The sequence below is a fragment of the Bufo bufo genome, chromosome 2, assembly GCF_905171765.1.
Source record: "Bufo bufo chromosome 2, aBufBuf1.1, whole genome shotgun sequence".
Classification (NCBI taxonomy): Eukaryota; Metazoa; Chordata; class Amphibia; order Anura; family Bufonidae; genus Bufo; species Bufo bufo.
This window is the reverse complement of record NC_053390.1, coordinates 511541024-511562181: the sequence shown is the minus strand read 5'-3', so window position 1 is coordinate 511562181 and position 21158 is coordinate 511541024. Positions and strand designations below refer to the sequence as shown.

The window sequence follows — 21158 nt, the reverse complement described above, 5'->3', positions numbered from 1 at the left end:
TTTTTTTTTGGAGGGTTGTCTTAGGTAGTGTATAATTTTTTTACTGTTTGGCACTATTTTGGGGTACATTTATCTTTTTGATCGCTTGGAATTACACTTCGTGTTGGCATGTGAAAGGGTTAATCGGTAACAGCCGGGCCCGTGCTGCGGATCACATCACGTACATGCACGTGAGGATGCAGCAAGAAGCCGCATTCCCTCACGTACATGTACGTGAAAATGCATGAAGTGGTTAAAGTCTGAAAAATACGGTTTATTATTTCGTTATTTTACATTGGCAAAATAATGAAAATATTTTTTTCTGGCATCGGACTGCCCCTTTAAGCCTGCTGATAAAAATGGTATATAATACAGTTCAATGGTAATAATGTTGGGTTTTAGAACAATCTTGTCTGGGTCCCTTGTGGAAAAAGAACAAATAGGCAACTTAAAGCCACATGAACCATGACAAACTACAGTGCTGAAGAGCTTCTCAAATGGTATGAAATGGCTTGTGATATGAGGAAAGAAACCAAACTATGTACATTCTGTCCTCCCTAAACCTTGTTAACATCTTGAACTCCAGTATCTATCTGTTTTCATCCTCAGTGTTTTGCAGTGGAAAACATCATAATTTTATTAAGAGCTTTCAGATCCTTCATCCCTGTGTGTGATATCTGCTTGTGCCAAAAAATGTGTGACCAGAACATGTCCTGCTTTCTGTACACTGCCTTTCCTCTAATGCTGCCCTAATGACAATGGCCATGAACCACTAAGCCTGCTTTAAAGCAGAAATGTAATTTCAAGTTAATAGAAAGGCCAAACAACTTCATAAAAGGGATACAATGCAAGGGTTTTGATTGCTTTCTGCAGCTCAGTGTGTAAGCATTACATGGTGTGAAGTGGCTGCAATGACTTTGACAGTGTCTGTGCTGTGCATTGCTGTGGGGGTAAGGGGAGCAAAATCCTGTTATAACCTGTTACTTTTTGGTACTTATGCACGTGAATGTACAGTATGTGCTTATAAGGCCAAGTTTTCACTGATTTGAATGTAACATATATTTTGCTGCATATTATAAATAGTGTTGGTTGCTGCTTGGAACAAAGGTAAGGTTGGCTGAGCATTCTTTCACATATTAGTATTTAATTTTTTACTTGCTGTAATATTGTATGGAAATATATAAAATGACTTTGTTAAAGGTTACTTTATACTGTATATTTTAATACCCCAGCCCCATGTTTTGTGACACTACAGGGAGCATTTTTGAACTGTGAGGAATGCACAGTACGCCATTTTTTACCCGATTTTTGTTTAGAAACTGAATCGAAATGACTTAAATAAAAAATTCAAAAGGCTATCAGTATTCACTTTACTAATCCGCCACCGCTGCTTCGGGCCATGCTCCTAGTCTCAGGCTTTGACATGCAAGAAATGGCTTTCCATGTTCGCTCAGCCAATTACTGTCCGAGGCTGGTCACCTCTTTGGCTAGTGATTGGCTGATTAGGTGGGCCAATCAGTATCCTAAATTTTGAGCCTGAGGCAAGTGGAAAGAAGCGGGACTAGAGCAGCGGCAGGGGATCGGTTAGGTGAGTACTCATTGTTTTTTTTTTTGTTTGTTTTTTTAGGCAACAACTGTAGGGCAATTTTTGCAGACCCCTAAATTCATCAGCTTTTTTAGGTTACCTGTAAATCTCCTCAATTAAGAGTTGTCTCATGGACTGCTGAGTCCTTGTTTCAATGGTATTCATATTTTTTTAAATGGGGTTTTATCTTTCATCTTTAAAATGGAGCTCAATTTCTAGGAATGGTAGTCTGAAAAGTTATGTTTTTACTGACTTGTTACCACCAATATTACTTTTGATATGAGTCAAAGGACTTTAAGCTAGGCCTTCACTTTTTTTCCAATGGCTTTAGTGTTGGACAGGTCTCCTGTGCCAGGAAGAGCAAATGCTATAATAGCTGACCGCCTGCTCTGATGTTTAGCCTCTTAGTTATCGCAATTTATAGTCACTGTGGCATCTAAGCGGTCTTAAAGGGAGGGTCTCCCTCTGTCAACTACTTTGTTTAAATGACATCCAGGGCAGGGGTATAATAAAGGCCCTAAGTTTGCCTTCTATGTATTGCTTTTCAGTTTCCCACCCACAAGATATTACATTGCCCTACATAAGTAGTGCATTGTATTATGTAAGCGATCAAACAAACGCTAGTACCTATGTGGGACTAATCAAATCTACAAACAACTCAAAGTTTTATTTGAAATAAAAAAAAAAAGTTGGAAAATCCATTCTCTCTCCTGAAAGTGTTATATTTTTATTTATTTTTTAAAATTAAAGAAAAAAAATTAAACCCCTCCACATTTTTGCCACATCCATAACAACCTAAAAATGTATGTTAGGTATTGCTTTTGTACTGATCTAGAGAATGGTTTTTTTTTTATGCCACAAAATTAAAATTTAAAAAGACAAAGGCAGCTCACTTAGCGGCGGCATCTGTAAACATACAGGGGAACATTTATTAGGACTGGCGATTTAGTGCCGTTATTATTAAAGCCCTGCACTGGCGGAAGATCCACCAAAATTATGTAGAGGCACCGGCCTCTACATAACTTCGGCAGATCCACTGCCACTTCTAAACCTGTGTCACAAAAGTGTGACATACATTTGTATTCAGCCCTCCCCCGAGTCAGTGCTTTGTATAGGACCAGTTTTTGCTGCTATTATAGCTGCAGATCTTTTGGGGTATGTCTCTATCAACTTTGCACATCTAGAGGCTGAAATTTTTGCCCATTCTTCTTTGCAAAATAGCTCAAGCTCAGTCAGATTGAATGGAGAGCGTTTGTGAACAGCAATTTTCAAGTCTTGCCACAGTGGGATTTAGGTCTGGACTTTGACTGGGCCATTCTAACACGTGAATATGCTTTTGATCTAAACCATTCCATTACAGCTCTGGCTGCATCCTTAGGGTTGTTGTCCTACTGGAAGGTGAACCTCTGCCCCAGTCAAGTCTTTTGCAACTTCTACCAGGTTTTCTTTCAGGATTGCCCTGTATTCATCTCGATCCATCTTCCCATCGACTCTGAACAGGTTCCCTGTCCCTGCTGAAGAAAAGCATCCCCATAGCATGATGCTGCCACTATTGTGTTTCAAGGTGGACATGGTGTGTTCAGGGCCAACAGAAATAGCCAAGCCAGCGCTATTTCCAGCTGCCCCTTAGAAATTTATGGAGTGTGGCCACACAAGCTCTGTGCGCCTGCCTTCACTTTGTCGGCTCAGTTTACAAGATTGGTGTGGGACCTGCACCTTTCAGACAATGGGGTCATATTCTAGTGATATGCCCCCATTTTCTGAGATGAGAATACCCCTTTCAGCCAAAAAGTTGACTGGCCTCATCTGACCAGAGCACCTTCTTCCACATATTTGATGTTTCCCCTACATGGCTTGTGACAAACTGCAAATGGGACTTCTTATGGCTTACTTTCAAAAAGGGCTTTCTTCTTGCCACTCTTTCATAAAGGCCATATTTGTGGAGTACATGACTAATACTTGTCCTGTGGACAGATTCTCCCATCTGAGCTGTGGATCTCTTCAGCTCCTCCAGAGTGACCAGGGGCCTCTTGGCTGCTTTTCTAATAAGTGCTCTTCTTGCCTGGGCTCTCAGTTTAAGTGGATGGCCATGTCTTGGTAGGTTTGCAGTTGTGCCATACTCCTTCCATTTTTGGAGGATGAATTGAACAGTGTTCCGTTAGATGTTCAGAGGTTGGGATATATTTTTATAATCTAACCTTCTTTGCACTTCTCCACAACTTTATCCCTGACCCGTTTGGTGTGTTCCTTGGTCATGATGCTAACACTAACAAATATGAGGCCTTCACAGAACAGCTGTAGTTATACTGAGAATAAATTACACACAGGTGGACTCTATTTACTAATTAGGTGACTTCTGAAGGTAGTTGGTCACATGATTTTATTTAGGGGTATCAGAGTACAGAGAGCTAAATACCAATGCACACCACACTTTCCAGATTTTTGTTTATAAAATTTTTTGAAGACCATGTATCATTTTTCTTTTCATTTCACACATACTTGATACTTTGTGTTGGTCTATCACATAAAATCCCAATAAAAATACATTTAAGTTTGTGGGAGTAATTCGGAAAAAAAAAATTGAAATGTTCAGGGGGTATGAATACTTTTTCAAGCCACTGTAGTCTGTGTACCAGCATGGGGCGAGTATTACCTGTCAGGGCAATGTAGCGCAGGCAGTAGTAGTGTAGTGTTCACATGCCCCATCCAGAACTGCTGGGGAAAGCAGAAAGGCATATAAAGTAAGAAAAAATCCCAGACGTGTAAATCAACAATTGTAATGATCGTGGACAGTTTGCAAACTTTAAGGGCTACCCCTCATTGTAGGGGGCTTTTTAGAATAAGCTGTTGTGTGTAAGTAAAGAATAACACTATATGTTGTCATTATATGATTTGGATATACGATTTTCCACTCTGCAAGCTGAATCGTTTCCTCTGAGTTGGTTAGTGGGGACAAGCTTTTGAGATGTCTTCCATACATAGTACACATAGAGATCCTATGCCTCAATCTTTCTGTAGCACACCCTCGAAAGAAGCAGCATGTAGGGCATTATACAGCATTAGGCTTCATGCACACGACCGTTGTGTGCATCCGTGTCCGTTGTTCCGTTTTCCGTGATTTTCTGCGGACCCATTGACTTTCAATGGGTCCGTTGAAAACTCGGAAAATGCACCGTTGTACCTCCGTGTCCGTGATCCGTGTGTCCGTGACGGACAACGGTTCACGGACATATTCAAGTCAATGGGTCCGTGAAAAAACACGGATGCACATAAGATTGTCATCCGTGTCCGTAGGCTACTTTCACACAGACGGATCCGCTGATCCGTCTGCATAAAAGCTTTTTAGATCTGAGTTTTCACTTTGTGAAAACTCAGATCCGACAGTATATTCTAACACAGAGGCATTCCCATAGTGATGGGGACGCTTCAAGTTAGAATATACTACGAACTGTGTACATGACTGCCCCCTCCTGCCTGGCAGCACCTGATCTCTTACAGGGGGCGGTGGTGATCCACACAATTAACCCCTCAGGTGCCGCACCTGAGGGGTTAATTGTGCGTATCATAGCCCCCTGTAAGAGATCAGGTGCTGCCAGGCAGGAGGGGGCAGACCCCCCTCCCTCCCCAGTTTTAAATTCATTGGTGGCCAGTGCGGCCCCCCCTCCCTCCCCTGTATTTAACTCATTGGTGGCCAATACGCCGCAATGCCGCCGCACAGACCTGTCACTTACCAGTAGGAGGAGCGCCCGGCCGGTCACAGACATCGCAGGTAAGTATAATGCTTCTATTGCTAAGTAACCATCGCAGCCAGGACTGCAGTAGCTTCTTGGCTGCCATGGTAACCGATCGGAGCCCCAGCGATTAAACTGGGACTCCAATCGGAACTCTCTGCTGCTACCAATGATGGGGGAAGGTGGTTTTAATTACCGGGGGGGAGAGGGGGGCCGCACTGGCCACCAATGAATTTAAAACTGGGGAGGGAGGGGGTCTGCCCCCTCCTGCCTGGCAGCACCTGATCTCTTACAGGGGGCTATGATACGCACAATTAACCCCTCAGGTGTGGCACCTGAGGGGTTAATTGTGCTGATCACACCCCCCTGTAAGAGATGGGGTGCTGCCAGGCAGCGGGGGGCAGTTATTACACAGTTCTCAGTATATTCTAACTTGAAGCGTCCCCATCACTATGGGAACGCCTCTGTGTTAGAATATACTGTCGGATCTGAGTTTCACGATCTAACTCAAATCCGATGGTATATTCTAACAGAGGCGTTCCCATGGTGATGGGGACGCTTCAAGTTAAAATATACCATCGGATTGGAGAAAACTCCGATCCGATGGTATAATAGGGACTCCTGACTTTACATTGAAAGTCAATGGGGGACAGATCCGTTTGCAATTGCACCATATTGTGTCAACGTCAAACGGATCCGTCCCCATTGACTTGCATTGTAAGTCAGGACGGATTCGTTTGGCTCCGCACGGCCAGGCGGACACCAAAATGACTTTTTCCTTCATGTCCGTGGATCCTCCAAAAATCAAGGAAGACCCACGGAAGAAAAAACGGTCACGGAACAAATGAAATTCGTTTTGCGGACCGCAAAAAAAAACGGTTGTGTGCATGAGGCCCTACTGAGCATTATAGCTGTATATCCAGAACTGGGGTGAGGCAGAAAACTTACTAGAGCCAGCAGCAGCGTCTGTCCCCCTCCAGCAGCTCACACCTCCTCATCCTCCTCCACTTTCCATAGACGTCTATAAGAAGCGCGTACCCACATTTTTCAGTAAGCGAATAATGGGGGTCATTTTTTTAAACAAATACGTCTAAATTGGCTGTATTTCTGGTGCAGATTGGCCGCAAAGGTCCTTTGTGCTGCAGTCTGCAACTTCTCCCCGCTCACGCAGGTCCGTCTCATTTACCATTTTCTATGCCTCTTTTAGGCATGTTAGGCCTCTTTCACACTTGCAATGTCCGGATCCGTCGTGCACTCCATTTGCCGGAGGTGCCCGCCGGATCCGTAACACCGCAAGTGAACTAAAGGCATTTGAAGATGGATCCGTCTTCAAAATGCGTTCAGTGTTACTATGGCACCCAGGACGCTATTAAAGTCCTGGCTGCCATAGTAGTAGTGGGGAGCGAGGGAGCAGTATACTTACCGTGCGTGCTGCTCCCGGGGCGCTTCAGAGTGACGTCAGGGCGCCCCATGCGCATGGATGACGTGATCCATGCGATCACGTCATCCATACGCGTGGGGCGCCCTGACGTCACTCTGAAGCGCCCCGGGAGCCGCACGCACGGTAAGTATACTGCTCCCCACTACACTTTACCATGGCAAACAGGACTTTAGCGTCCTGGCAGCCATGGTAACCATTCAGAAAAAGCTAAACGTTGGATCCGGTAATGCGCCGAAACGACATTTAGCTTAAGGCCGGATCCGGATTAATGCATTTCATTAATTCGGGATCCGGCCTTGCGGCAAGTGTTAAGGATTTTTGACCGGAGCAAAAAGCGCAGCATGCTGCGGTATTTTCTCCGGCCAAAAAACGTTCCGGTCCTGAACTGAAGACATCCTGATGCATCCTGAACGGATTTCTCTCCATTCAGAATGCATTGGGATAATCCTGATCAGGATTCTTCCGGCATAGAGCCCCGACGACGGAACTCTATGCCGGAACACAACAATGCAAGTGTGAAAGAGCCCTAAGAGTAAGGGTCCATTCACACGTCCGTAATTTGGGTCCGCATTCGTTCCGCAATTTGTGGATTCATTCACTTTCACTTTCAATGGGGCTGGAACGGATGCAAATCCACATTTCCTGGATCCGCATCTGCATTTTCGGGATCCGCATCCGTTTTTTCGGGATCCGCAATTTCATTCCTGGAAAAAATAGAACATGTCCTATTCTTGTCCGCAATTGCGGACCAGAAAAGGCATTTTCTATTATAGTGTCTTATGTGCGGATCCGCAAATTGCGGATCGCACATTGCAGGTGTCCGTGTTTTGCGGGTCCGCAAAACACTTACGGACGTGTGAATGGACCCTAAGACAGTTAGGAAGCTGCGGTGGATCACCCGAAAGCGGCGGTGGATCACCCGAAGTTATATAGAGGCTGCGCCTTTTCATAACTTTGGCGGATCCACCACCAGCGCAGTCCTTTATTAAGACCGGCGTCTAAAATGCTGGTCTTAATAAATGTGCCCAAGTGTGTCTAATTTCTCCATACAGATTGTAGTCGTGAAGTGAGAGTGAACAATCCGTACAGGAGGCAGGTAGGGAAGGGGAGAGGTAGCTGGAGAATGAGACATATTTTTCTCTAATAAGATACATTACAAAATGTATTTTCCCTTATACTATTGATTTTATGCAAAGTTTATTGAAATTATGATGCTGCACTTCATTTCTGTTCTAAGGAATAATTCATATTTTAGTACTAATAAACATTATGCAATAGTTCAATTTAAAATTGCTTGTCTATTGAATTAAATCTTTAGCTAACTGTTAATTTTTATCAACAGGAGCAGATATTGCATTTCTGAAGTGGTGCTGTCAAACCCTGTACTTCATGATATCCTTGCTTGAGCACAGGTGGGTCACTGATCCGCTTCTATTATTTAGCCCTGTTTACAATCGTAGGGAGAGATTTATCATACTGCTGTAAAGTAGAACTGGCTTAGTTGCCCATAGCAACCAATTAGATTCCACCTTTAATTTTTCAAAGGAGCTGTGAAAAATGAAAGGTGGCATCTGATAGGTTGCCCTGGGCAACTAAGCCAGTTCTACTTTACAGCAGTTTGATAAATCTCTCCCAAAGTGTTGTCACTGTTTAATCCTTTACACTCAGAAATGCCTGTTTTAGTAAATAAGCTGCAGTTTTGTAAACCAAAAGAAAAAGGCATTCTTGTAATTGTAAAATGATCTGAGTGAACGTCGTCTGTACTATTGTACTGTACAATGTGCTGAAATACCAAATCAATACCTTGTAATACATACAGCCAGGTCCATAAATATTGGGACATCGACACAATTCTAAAATGTTTGGCTCTATACACCACCACAATGGATTTGAAATGAAACTAACAAGATGTGCTTTAACTGCAGACTGTCAGCTTTAATTTGAGGGTATTTACATCCAAATCAGGTGAACGATGTAGGAATTACAAGAGTTTGCATATGTGCCTCCCACTTGTTAAGGGACCAAAAGTAATGGGACAAAATAATAATCATAAATCAAACTGTGACGAGACCAATCTCGCCACAATGCATTGGAGAAGCCTGGTTGCCCGCCCGCTTCCTTTAGACTATGGCCCCATGTTGAAACTCTTGATTTTCCCCTGCAAACACTATGTGAAAGAATTTGGCTCCATGGCAATTGAACTGTATTCGTGTAGTCTGAGTGCCATTCACCTAATAATATGCACTCAGACCGGAGCTATCTGGGGATATGTTAAATGTCTATGTTTTATGCAATAGCTGCACAGTTAAATATTCTTATGTCTTTGATTGTCTTTTGCTACCATGTGGCTAATGAAGTTTTGCCTTTGCCCTTGGAGATAAATTTCATTACTTCCCAATTGTCTCCAGGACAGAAGACATTGTGTAAAACTGTGTATTCCCCTGCCTGTGATAATTACATTAACCCATTGTGTAAGGTAATTGTATCACAGGCAGAGGGGAGGATTTTGTGTGGGAGTGTCTGAGTGTATTGTACGTGTTTACTGGTTGTTTTACAAAACCCTGTGGGTGGTACTAATGTGTATATAAGAACAATAAACACACACCTCTGGCTGTCCACTGCTTGACCCTCAACACAGAGCCTCGTCTCGTTCTTAGGGGGATTCACTGTATGCTGTTAGAGACTGATTGATTGCTAGGAGTGTAAGCCGCTTGGGTGCATTTCCTATTCGTCTGCTAGCAGCTATTCGTGAGGTTCTGTTCGGGAGTTTGGAGTGCTATGCTGTTTTCCGTTCGGGGGTTTGGAGCATTCCCTTGTATGCCGTTCGGGAGTTTGGTGTTTTGTAAGTAGCTGTCCCTCTGGCTGTGGGAACGATCCCGCCGCTTGCCACTAATGTAACGGATCTCCTGACACCCTGACTTGGGTACCTCCGTTGATGGATGCTCCTAGTGCCTCCCGAGGACTCCAAGCACTAGGCTCGACACCGATACCACCAGAGGAACAAGGAACAGGAACAGCTCTTACAAGAGCTAGGGGTTATAGCCAGGGGAGTATACAGCCTATAGCAATCCCCACACACATGAGACGAGGCTCTATGTTGAATGTAAAACAGGAACTCTTTAATGGGTTATTTTTCAGCCTTTTATGCAGGTCTCTTAGCAAGGGACACTCCTCCTGGGGCCCTTGTAGAAGACTGTGACAGTTTATATTTTAGCCAATCGCATGCATTTACAGTATTAAAACCTTCCCAGCAATTGTACACAAAACCCCCTTCCCTCTGTCTTTGACTCAATCAACAAAATACAATAAGCATTGTCTTTGACGCAATCAACAAAATACAATTACCAAAACACATTGGTTGGGCTCTGCCTGTGATACAATTACCAAACATAACAGGCTAACTTAATCAGGCAGAAAACACACATTTTTCCCAAAACACAGAAAACACCTCAAAACCCCACATATCCCCATAATTTATACATCCATGTATAGCTCTGATCTGGGTGACCAACATATCCAAAAATCACCCAGATCCGAGCAGAGGTTTCCGAATTCCATGGAAGTCACATTTGGCCGACCGCAAGCATGGCTTTCCTGCCCTAAACAGTTCCACAGATTTAGGCCTATTGCACACGACCGTATGGCTTTTTCAGTGTTTTGCGGTCCGTTTTTCACGGATCCGTTCCGTTTTTTTTGTTTCTGTTCCGTTTTTCCGTTCCGTTTTTCCGTATGGCATATACAGTATACAGTAATTACATAGATAAAATTGGGCTGGGCATAACATTTTCAATAGATGGTTCAGCAAAGAACGGAAACGGATGTGTTCCGTTTTTTTTGCGGACCCATTGACTTGAATGGAGCCACGGAACGTGATTTGCGGGCAATAATAGGACATGTTCTATGTTAGAACAGAACGGAAATACGGAAACGGAATGCATACGGAGTACATTCCGGTTTTTTTTTGCGGAGCCATTGAAATGAATGGTTCCGTATACGGAACGCAAAAAACGGCCAGTAAACGGGGGGGAAAAAACGGCCGTGTGCAGGAGGCCTGAAGCTGTGCGGCCAGTCTGTCTTCTCCTTCAAAGTTAGTATATGGGCCATAATCCTGAGGCAAGAGGCTGGCAAACAGGCCCCTCCAAAACCCAGTGGCGAGGTTATTTTCGCCACACAAACTTTCACTTTTTAATACTTTGTTGCAAATTCTTTGCAGTCAATTACAGCCTGAAGTCTGGAACGCATAGACATCACCAGATGTTGGGTTTCATCCCTGGTGATGCTCTGCCAGGCCTCTACTGTCTTCAGTTCCTGCTTGTTCTTGGGGCATTTTCCCTTCAGTTTTGTCTTCAGCAAGTGAATTGCATGCTCAATCGGATTCAGGTCAGGTGATTGACTTGGCCATTGCATAACATTCCACTTCTTTCCTTTAAAAAACTGTTTGCTTTTGCAGTATGCTTTGGGGTCATTGTCCATCTGCAATGTGAAGCGCCGTCCAATGAGTTCTGAAGCATTTGGCTGCATATGAGCAGATAATATTGCCCGTAACACTTCAGAATTCATCCTGCTGCTTTTGTCAGCAGTCACGTCATCAATAAATACAAGAGAACCAGTTCTATAGGCAGCCATACATGCCCACGCCATGACACTACCACCACCATGCTTCACTGATGAGGTGGTATGCTTTGGATCATGAGCAGTTCCTTTCCGTCTCCATACTCTTCTCATCACTCTGGTACAAGTTGATCTTGGTCTCATCTGTCCATAGGATGTTGTTCCAGAACTGTGAAGGCTTTTGTAGATGTTGTTTGGCAAACTTTCATCTGGTCTTCCTGTTTTTGAGGCTCACCAATGTTTTACATCTTGTGGTGAACCGTCTGTATTCACTCTGGTGAAGTCTTCTCTTGATTGTTGACTTTGATACACCTAAACCTACCTCCTGGAGAGTGATCTTGATCTGGCCAACTGTTGTGAAGGGTGTTTTCTTCACCAGGGAAAGAATTCTTCGGTCATCCACCACAGTTGTTTTCCGTAGTCTTCTGGGTCTTTTGGTGTTGCTGAGCTCCCCGCTGCATTCCTTCTTTTTAAGAATGTTCCAAACAGTTGTTTTGGCCACGCCTATTGTTTTTGCTATCTCTCTGATGTTGTTTTTTTATTTTTTTTATTTTTTTAGATTCCAAATGCAAATAGCAGACTTGAAATGAACTCTGGACCTTTTTATCTGCTCATTGTAATTGGGATATTGGGGGAATAACACACACCTGGCCATGGAACAGCTGAGAAGCCATTTGTCCCATTACTTTTGGTCCCTTAACACATATGCAAACTGTTGTAATTCCTACACCGTTCACCTGATTTGGATGTAAATGCCCACAAATCAAAGCAGTTAAAGCACATTTTGTTTTTCATTTCCAATCCATTGTGGTGGTGTATAGAGCCAAAAATGTTAGCGTTGTCGATGTCCCAATATTTATGGACCTGACTGTAATGGTTGCAAAAGGCTGTGGCCATAGTAGCTTAAAATCTGAAAAAGGATTTATTTGGTATGTGTTTCCGATTACTTATATTTGCAAGCCATTGTTTATACTGAATAGCCGCAATAAATACTAGTGGGTTTTGAGGTATATTATGTAACATCACCAGCATGACTGCATTTAGTTGGTCAACTGGTAAACTTTAGATACAGTACAAAGCACCAAATATTACACACCAGCTTAAAAGGGTTTTCCAGTCACATAATATTGATGGTTATCCTTAGGATAGGCCATCAATATCTAATCAGTGTGGAAACTAGCACTTTGAATGGTGCTAGAAGTATAGCTAGCTGTGTTGAAAGTGTAGTTCCGGGCTACTGCAGTTCAACTCCCATTTAAATGTGGTGTGTACTTTCAAATGTTTCTAATATATGTGCAGTTCTGATTTGTATTACTTAATATTTCTTTTTCTAGTTGACTGAGACATTAAATATGGATCGAGGAAGAGGCCAGAGGGAAAGTGCAGGAATAAGCAGGAACGTCTACCCACAACAGTACAGCTACCCCTCAACACAAAATTTAGAGATACAAGAGCTAGCATCCAAACGAGTTGACATTCAGAAAAAAAGGTTTTATTTGGATGTCAAGCAGAGTGCTCGTGGTCGTTTTTTAAAGATTGCAGAAGTTTGGATTGGTAGAGGGCGACAGGATAACATTAGAAAAAGCAAGTTGACGTTATCCTTATCTGTGGCTGCTGAACTAAAAGACTGTTTAGGAGATTTTATTGAGCACTATGCTCATCTAGGTCTTAGAAGCAGTCATTCTCAAAGAGGTGAACATGGAAGTGAAAAAGAACATGATTCTAGAAGGAGGCCTCATCCAGCCTCACCTTCAGGTTCTGTTGGATCAGAAGAACCAGCAACACACAGTGTTCTTAAAACCGAATATATTGAACGAGACAATAGAAAATATTATTTAGACCTTAAGGAGAACCAACGGGGACGGTTTTTAAGAATTAGACAAACAATGACCAGAGGACCTGGAATGATTGGTTATTTTGGTCAAAGTTTGGGTCAAGAGCAGACCATAGTTCTGCCAGCTCAAGGTATGATTGAATTTAGAGATGCATTGGTTCAGCTTATTGAAGATTATGGAGAAGGAGATATAGAAGAACGTCGAGGTGGTGGGGATGAACCCCCTGAGCTTCCAGAAGGAACTTCTTTCCGTGTGGACAATAAGAGGTTCTATTTTGATGTGGGCTCTAACCGTTATGGCATATTCTTAAGGGTAAGCGAGGTAAGACCACCCTATCGCAACACTATCACAGTCCCTTACAAAGTATGGACAAGGTTTGGAGACAATTTTATCAAATATGAAGAGGAGATGAGAAAAATTTATAATAGCCATAAAGAAAAGAGAATGGATGTACGAGTGGACAGTAGTGAAGAGCAAGAGTGTCCTGAGTAGAGCAATTGCCAGTGAACATGATACAAAATTGAAGTCTTTTTATTGGAGACAAATTCTGTAGTCTTTTAGAAGATTTCTCTATTCATTTTTGTTCATTCCTTTTTATTTTTTAGCAGAGTATCAACGGACAGAAAAATCCTTTGAGGATCTGTTGTCCACATTTTTGTCTACAACACAGACACTCTCTTATGAGCTTACCAGCCTCTGATAGAGCTGCTTCAATAATTTCAAGACTGTACAAGTGGTTTTTTGTTGTTTTCTTTTGATCAGCACAAAGTTCAACCTTTTTAAAATACATTAGGTAAGGCTTGAATTGCACTATCAAAGCGAATTACATTATATCTATATTTCTACTTCATAGATATATAGATATAGTACACATATAAAATATATAACCTAATTTATAATTTTTTTTTTTTATTCGTTTGATTTCCAGTTTGCTTTTTCAGCTCTGCCAAGCTTATATACAGGGCATTTATTACTGTGAATGTATATGAAATGCATTTACACATTTGTAAAACTCTGTTGAGAGTTCAGAATGTCTTTTGGATGCAGAATACATCAGCAACAAAGTGACGTATGGTAGCTGACAGTGTGTGTTAACTGTTTACACTGTTTACAGCCAAGGAATTTCTAAATCTCAAAAAAAACTGTCCACGTGTAGATGAAACCACTGCACTGTCACCGGGATAGAAAATGCTTCCCGACAGTAGCAGTTTGAATATGTGAAAGAGTAGAATTATGCCTTTTAACAATATTCCTCCCTTCATGGCTATTTTATATAGAAATATATATAGATTATGGTGCGCCTCTGTATAGACCTATTGTACTATGACAAATTGTTTATATTGTAAGTCAAAGTAACTGACCCCCCTCCCCCATGTGCGCGCGAGTGTTAGGTGACAACGAAAAAGCTATTTAGTGATTGTTAAAATATTATTTTAGTTGAATATCGTTTGATTGCGTTTATGCAGCATCTCCTAGCAAAGAACATTTGGATGCTTTAACAAAGGAAAGACCTTAAATTCCAGCTGAATAGTGGCATAGGGTTCTCATTTCTGTCAGTAGACAATTGAACCATACCAAATCTGCCCTTATTTATGTATTGTTTTGCACAAGGGGTTGCTGACTCTGTATGTTGGGTTTTGAAGCACTAAAAAGTTTTATTTTTTATTTAAAGAAAAAAATGATATATATAGATCTATAAATATATATATGAACCATTAATGTTTCATTATAAATTGTATGTATACCATAGTTATGCATGTTTAGCATATCTATAGAGTTATCTTTGGTAATGATTATAAGTGGGGTATACAGTAAGTATAACTTAACACTGTTGCTGCTAATCACAGTGCCTGTAGTAAAGGAGAACATGTTGACAATGCTAATTTGGGGATGAATGTAACAACTAATCTTCTGGACCATAAATACCCCACAGTAACTCTAATGCCTCTATTTGTCAAGGACTGGTATCGCCCATTATTATTATTATACCGGAACAGTAGATGATGGATGCGGGTAACATTACTGTTTGTCTGCACCAAAGTACACCATTTCTTTGATTACTTTTACATTTATTTTTCTTTCATTTCAAAAAAACTTGTCAAATTTTAGTTGATTTGATAAGGCCTCATTCACATTTGTGCTATAACGGTGGAATTTGGGTGCTTTCACACTGCATTTTGCAATGTCTTTTTGAGGATTTCTGGCATGTAGTGGCATCCATCACCCATAGGTGCCAGTTACTGGATGCCTTTGTATGTAATAGCACACTGTTCTATACAGCAAAATAAAAAATAGACAGATGCTAAAAGGACGCTTGATGTTTGCGTCAGCAGCCATCCCGCCATATGGCAAATGGACACTGCAAATTACAGTGTGCAAGCAGCCACGCAGTTGCATTTTTTTTTCTTCCGTTTTCCATTCCCTCCTCCATAGAACATAATTTTAGAAAAACAGAAAAATAACATACATATTAATTGGTAGGGAAGACTAGTACCAAATATGCTAATTGTGGTAAGGTGAACAAGGCCTGATCGATGTTTCCTTTAAAGAGAGTCCATGCTAAACTGTTTACAACCATAGGCAGGTCATTGGGGGGAGCAGTACAAACATAAATTAGTAGTTTGAGTATTTATTTATTTTATGCACTTACAGTTGCAAGAAAAAGTATGTAAACCCTTTGGAATGATATGGATTTCTGCACAAATTGGTCATAAAATGTGATCTGATCTTCATCTAAGTCACAACAATAGACAATCACAGTCTGCTTAATGGGAACCTGTCACCAGGATTTTGTGTATAGAGCGGAGGACATGGGTTGCTAGATGGCCGCTAGCACATCCGCAATACCCAGTCCCCATAGCTCTTTGTGCTTTTATTGTGTAAAAAAAACGATTTGATACATATGCAAATTAACCTGAGATGAGTCCTGTACGTGAGAAGAGTCAGGTTAATTTGCATATGTATCAAATCTGGTTTTTTACACAATAAAAGCACACAGAGCTATGGGGACTGGGTATTGTGGATGTGCTAGTGGCCATCTAGCAACCCATGTCCTCAGCTCTATACACAAAATCCTGGTGACAGGTTCCTTTTAAACTAATAAAACACACAGAATTAAATGTTACCGTGTTTTTATTGAACACACCATGTAAATATTCACAGTGCAGGTGGAAAAAGTATGTGACCCCCTAGACTAATGACATCTCCAAGAGCTAATTGGAGTGAGGTGTCAGCCAACTGGAGTCCAATCAATGAGATTGAAGGTGTTGGTTACAGCTGCCCTGCCCTATAAAAAACACACACCAGTTCTGGGTTTGCTTTTCACAGGAAGCATTGCCTGATGTGAATGATGCCTTGCACAAAAGAGCTCTCAGAAGACCTACGATTAAGAATTGTTGACTTGCATAAAGCTGGAAAGGGTTATAAAAGTATCTCCAAAAGCCTTGCTGTTCATCAGTCCATGGTAAGACAAATTGTCTATAAATGGAGAAAGTTCAGCACTGCTGCTACTCTCCCTAGGAGTGGCCATCCTGTAAAGATGACTGCAAGAGCACAGCGCAGACTGCTCAATGAGGTGAAGAAGAATCCTAGAGTGTCTGCTAAAGACTTACAAAAGTCTGGCATATGCTAACATCCCTGTTAGAGAATCTACGATATGTAAAATACTAAACAAGAATGGATTTCATGGGAGAATACCACAGAGGAAGCCTCTGCTGTCCAAAAAAACATTGCTGCACGTTTACAGTTTGCACAAGAGCACCTGGATGTTCCACAGCAGTACTGGCAAAATATTCTGTGGACAGATGAAACCAAAGTTGCTGGAAGAAACGCACAACACTATGTGTGGAGAAAGAGGCACAGCACACAAACATCAAAACCTTATCCCTGTGAAGTATGGTGGTGGGGTCATCATGGTTTTGGGCTGCTTTGCTGCGTCAAGGCCTGGACCGATTGCTATCATCAAAGGAAAAATGAATTCCTAAGTTTATCAAGATATTTTGCAGGAGAACTTAAGGCCATCTGTCCACCAGCTGAAGCTCAACAGAAGATGGGTGTTGCAACAGGACAAAGACCTAAAGCATAGAAGTAAATCGACAACAGAATGGCTTAAACAGAAGAAAATATACACCTTCTGGAGTGGCCCAGTAAGAGTCCTGACCTCAGCCCGATTGAAATGCTTTGGCATGACCTCAAGAAAGCGATTCACACCAGACATCCCAAGAATATTGCTGAACTGAAACAGTTCTGTAAAGAGGAATGGTCGAGAATTACTCCTGACCGTTGTGCACGTCTGATCTGCAACTACAGGAAACGTTTGGTTGAAGTTATTTCTGCCAAAGGAGGTTCAACCAGTTATTAAATCCAAGGGTTCACATACTTTTTCCACCTGCTCTGTGAATGTTTACATGGTGTGTTCAATAAAAACATGGTAACATTTAATTTGTGTGTTATTAGTTTAAGCAGACTGTGATTGTCTATTGTTGTGACTTAGATGAAGATTGGATCACATTTTATGACCAATTTGTGCAGAAATCCATATCATTCCAAAGGGTTCACATACTTTTTCTTGCAACTATATATAGCGCTTTACATACATTAGCATCCCACTGTCCGCAATGATCCGATCTTCATCTAAGTCACAACAATATCAGTATGTCTTTGGAGTGTGGGGGGGAACCATACAAACTCCATGCAGATGTTGCCCAGTGCTAACCACTGAGCCACCGTGCTGCCCAATGAAATTTTCTTCTGCTAGAATATGCCCAGTGAGTGCCCTGGACATAGAGCTTCACTGTGAAGTGCTCGGTGGGGAGCTGCTTTTGCAGCACTTTCTCCCTGCTCTGAGTGACAGCTATAGTGGTCTTCCGGTTGAAAGCTGGCTGGTCTTCTATTAAGCAGCTCAATGCAGAAAGTTCTTATTTCCACTACCCTTAATAAAAACTCACCAAAAGCTATGTTTGCGCTGCTCTCCCAAGCCCCTTCATAGTGCTGTCAGCAGTTTAGCATTATCAAAACTACTGACAGACTTCCTTGAAATCCTGTATTGGCTAATTTACAATAAATGGTGTACCTCTGACTTATTCTTTGGAATGATGAGGGTTTCTGAACTTTGACCCATACAGTTGCTGAAATTAAGGGGTCTCTACGCATGTGTATTTGACCCTTATTTAAAGAGGGTTTCCAGGCCTCTGATATAGAAGACCTATACTCAGGATAGGTTATTAATATCCAATGTAATGGTTTGACACCCCACACCCCATTAATTAGCTATTCCTTGTGGCCTCTGGTGCTGGAAGTAGCACTTTGAATGGAACAGGAAGCAGACCGCTCTGTTCAAAGTTTAGGGGCTGTGCTGGGTTACTGCAACTCTGCTCCCATTTACTTCAGTGGTAGATAAGCTGAAGTAACCCAGCACGGCCACTAAACTTTGAACAGAGCGGTCTGCTTCCTGTTCCATTCAAAGTGCTAGTTTCAGCACCAGAGGCCACAGGGAATAGCTGATTGGTGGGGCAAACCCTCACTGATTGCCTTTAATGACCTATACTGAGGATAGGTCATCAATATCGGGTGACTGGAAAACCTGTTTAAGTCTACAGGATCCCTGTCAATGAATTGGCCAACAAACATCATTTAGCCCTTGCCCACTGGATAGCTGAGAAATCTTTGATTTTCTGGGGTTCGGACTGCTGCAACTCCCTCCAATCTGGTGAATAAAGTGGTAGAGTGCATGCATGACCACCGCTTCATTCACTACTTCTACTACTCGATTCAAGCTAGGTACTTCTGAACCCCCATTCTTGTGATTGGTAGGGGTCCCAGTGGTCAGACCCCCAACCATCATAAACTTCTCATCTATCTTGCTGATGTTGTGGACCAACCTATCTACACTGTGAGATGGCCAAATGAGCATAGTACTTCAGCCTCTTTGTTCTGTTGATTGGGTAGGCTACCAGCCCATGGGTTCAAGTAATAACCATTCCTGGCCAGTCTTATGTTGCAATTTTGTTCTAAGTGTAAATTTCAATGTGATTATTATGTACATGCATTGTGCATGTACATATTCTGTTGTAGTACATTGTAAGGCCACATGAATATATTAATTGACAATTATCCTAAATTTGTATGTGTGTGGGCAGTTGTTGGAACAATTTTAAAGCATGTACAGATAAGGCTCTGTACAGACTTCTGTGGCTTGTTGAAGGTCAGCATAACAGTGTGCTGCGTTATTTTTCGATCCGGATTAGTCTTGGATCCGCTAAAATCTGAAGTCATGACAGATTCCAAATGTAAGAGAGTTTTGCATCCGTGTAAAAATAAAGGACATGAGGCTTGTGGTTATAACCAGCAGGACCAAGGTTTACACCCATGTTACTCACTGCTCACTTGTTTATAAGCTTTGCAGGCTGGTTCTCAAGTCAGTAGTATATGTATCTCCATTTTATTTTTTTCTAGCAATGTAGACGGCACTATTACAACTATATTAGACAGTACTAAATGGAACTACATCCAAGGCGTATGCCAAATCCTTGTATTGGGGACATTACCCCTCTTTATAAGCGAAAAGGCTATATATTTAGGGAAACCAGTAACTTATATCAAACCATGAAGGAACATAGTTGAAATGACTGACATTACCTCTAAACTGCTATCTAAGCACTTTGTAAAGGGGAGTTTCTATGTGTGTGGACCATTAGTGGCTTTAAGTCACTGCGTATCCTTCCATTTCTTTTTTACATGTAAGCGAAGCTTACTAAATCACTAGCAACTTCAGATGTCCAATGTCTGTCATTTAAATTATTTTCTAAGTGAATTTTATACGATTAAAGAGTTTACAAGGTGTAGAAGAAATATTTATAGCATAAGTAACGGTCATAATGTAGTTATGTGAATTACTGAAGTTCTTAGATCTTTGGTGCTGATATTGTAGCACTAATATTCTGAGGCCCTGTGCAATATATATATATATATATATGGTATATAAAATGTATATGGTGATGGATGTGCTTTTAACATAAGTCAAACCATTGTAGGACTTTATAGCTTATTATACCTAATTGTTGTATATGTCAGTCTTAGATTTCTAGATCAGATCTGCTTTCAAGGTTCAGTTAAAGCAAATTGTGTTGTGCTGTTCTCATAAAGTATCATCTTTAAATAGAGATTAGACACGTTCTATAATAAATACTATTCTGATGTTTCTATGAAGTCCGCATAAAACTAGATTGTGTTTTACTTAAACTGAAATGCCACATTGTAACAGTAAAACTGACTGTGCTAAAAAGAAATCCTATGGTGTTGTTCATGATGGAATCTGGTATAATTGTGCTGCCTCCCTGAGGTTGAAGCCCTCCAGCATTTGTTTTGCCTACATAGTGCCGCGAATAATGCGCTTGTGTAGGAGTCCTATATAACTGTTTTAGTTGATGTGGCTGTACACCATTTTGGCTCCTTCTTCCTCTCTGCATTAGGGGAACCGTATGAGTCTCATCTGTAGCCCTGCAGCCTACATTTCCATTTATAAAGAGGGGTATCTCATACAGCATTTGCTCTGTTTTTAGTCCTATCTGTAAGGGCAGCAAGTGATAGAGCTCAGTGACATGTAACTAGAGGGCATTTACGCGACCATATGTATTTTGTGGTCCGCAAAAAACTGACGTCGTGTTGCATCCATTTTTTTGGGCAGACCCATTGTAACAATGCCTATTCTTGTCCGCAAAACAGACAAGAATAGGACATGTTCTATCTTTTTTGTGGGACTGCAGAACAGAGGTATGGATGTGAATGCACATTTTTTGCGGCCCCATTGAAATTAATGGGTCTGCATCCAATCCGCAATTATGTGGATCGGATGCAGAGCAAAAATTCGGTTGTGCCTTAGTTATAAAATTCTTAATGCATTGTGGTCTAGGAGAGAGAGCTTCAGCCTGTCTCTTCTGCCTCCTGCTTGTTATAGGTTAGAAGGAGGAGGTGGGGAG

The 21158-nt window shown here is 41.6% G+C and overlaps 1 protein-coding gene across 1 annotated transcript in view; it reads left to right on the top strand.

Moving 5' to 3' along the window:
• PURG (purine rich element binding protein G) overlaps nucleotides 1-13940 on the top strand; it is a 55449-nt gene extending 41509 nt beyond the window's left edge. Inside the window, exons 2-3 of the mRNA XM_040417878.1 lie at nucleotides 8079-8148; nucleotides 12682-13940. Of these exons, the coding sequence (XP_040273812.1) occupies nucleotides 12700-13674 (975 nt within the window). The 5' untranslated portion in view covers nucleotides 8079-8148; nucleotides 12682-12699 and the 3' untranslated portion in view covers nucleotides 13675-13940. The remainder of the gene's footprint in view (nucleotides 1-8078; nucleotides 8149-12681) is intronic.
• Nucleotides 13941-21158: the final 7218 nt, after the last annotated feature.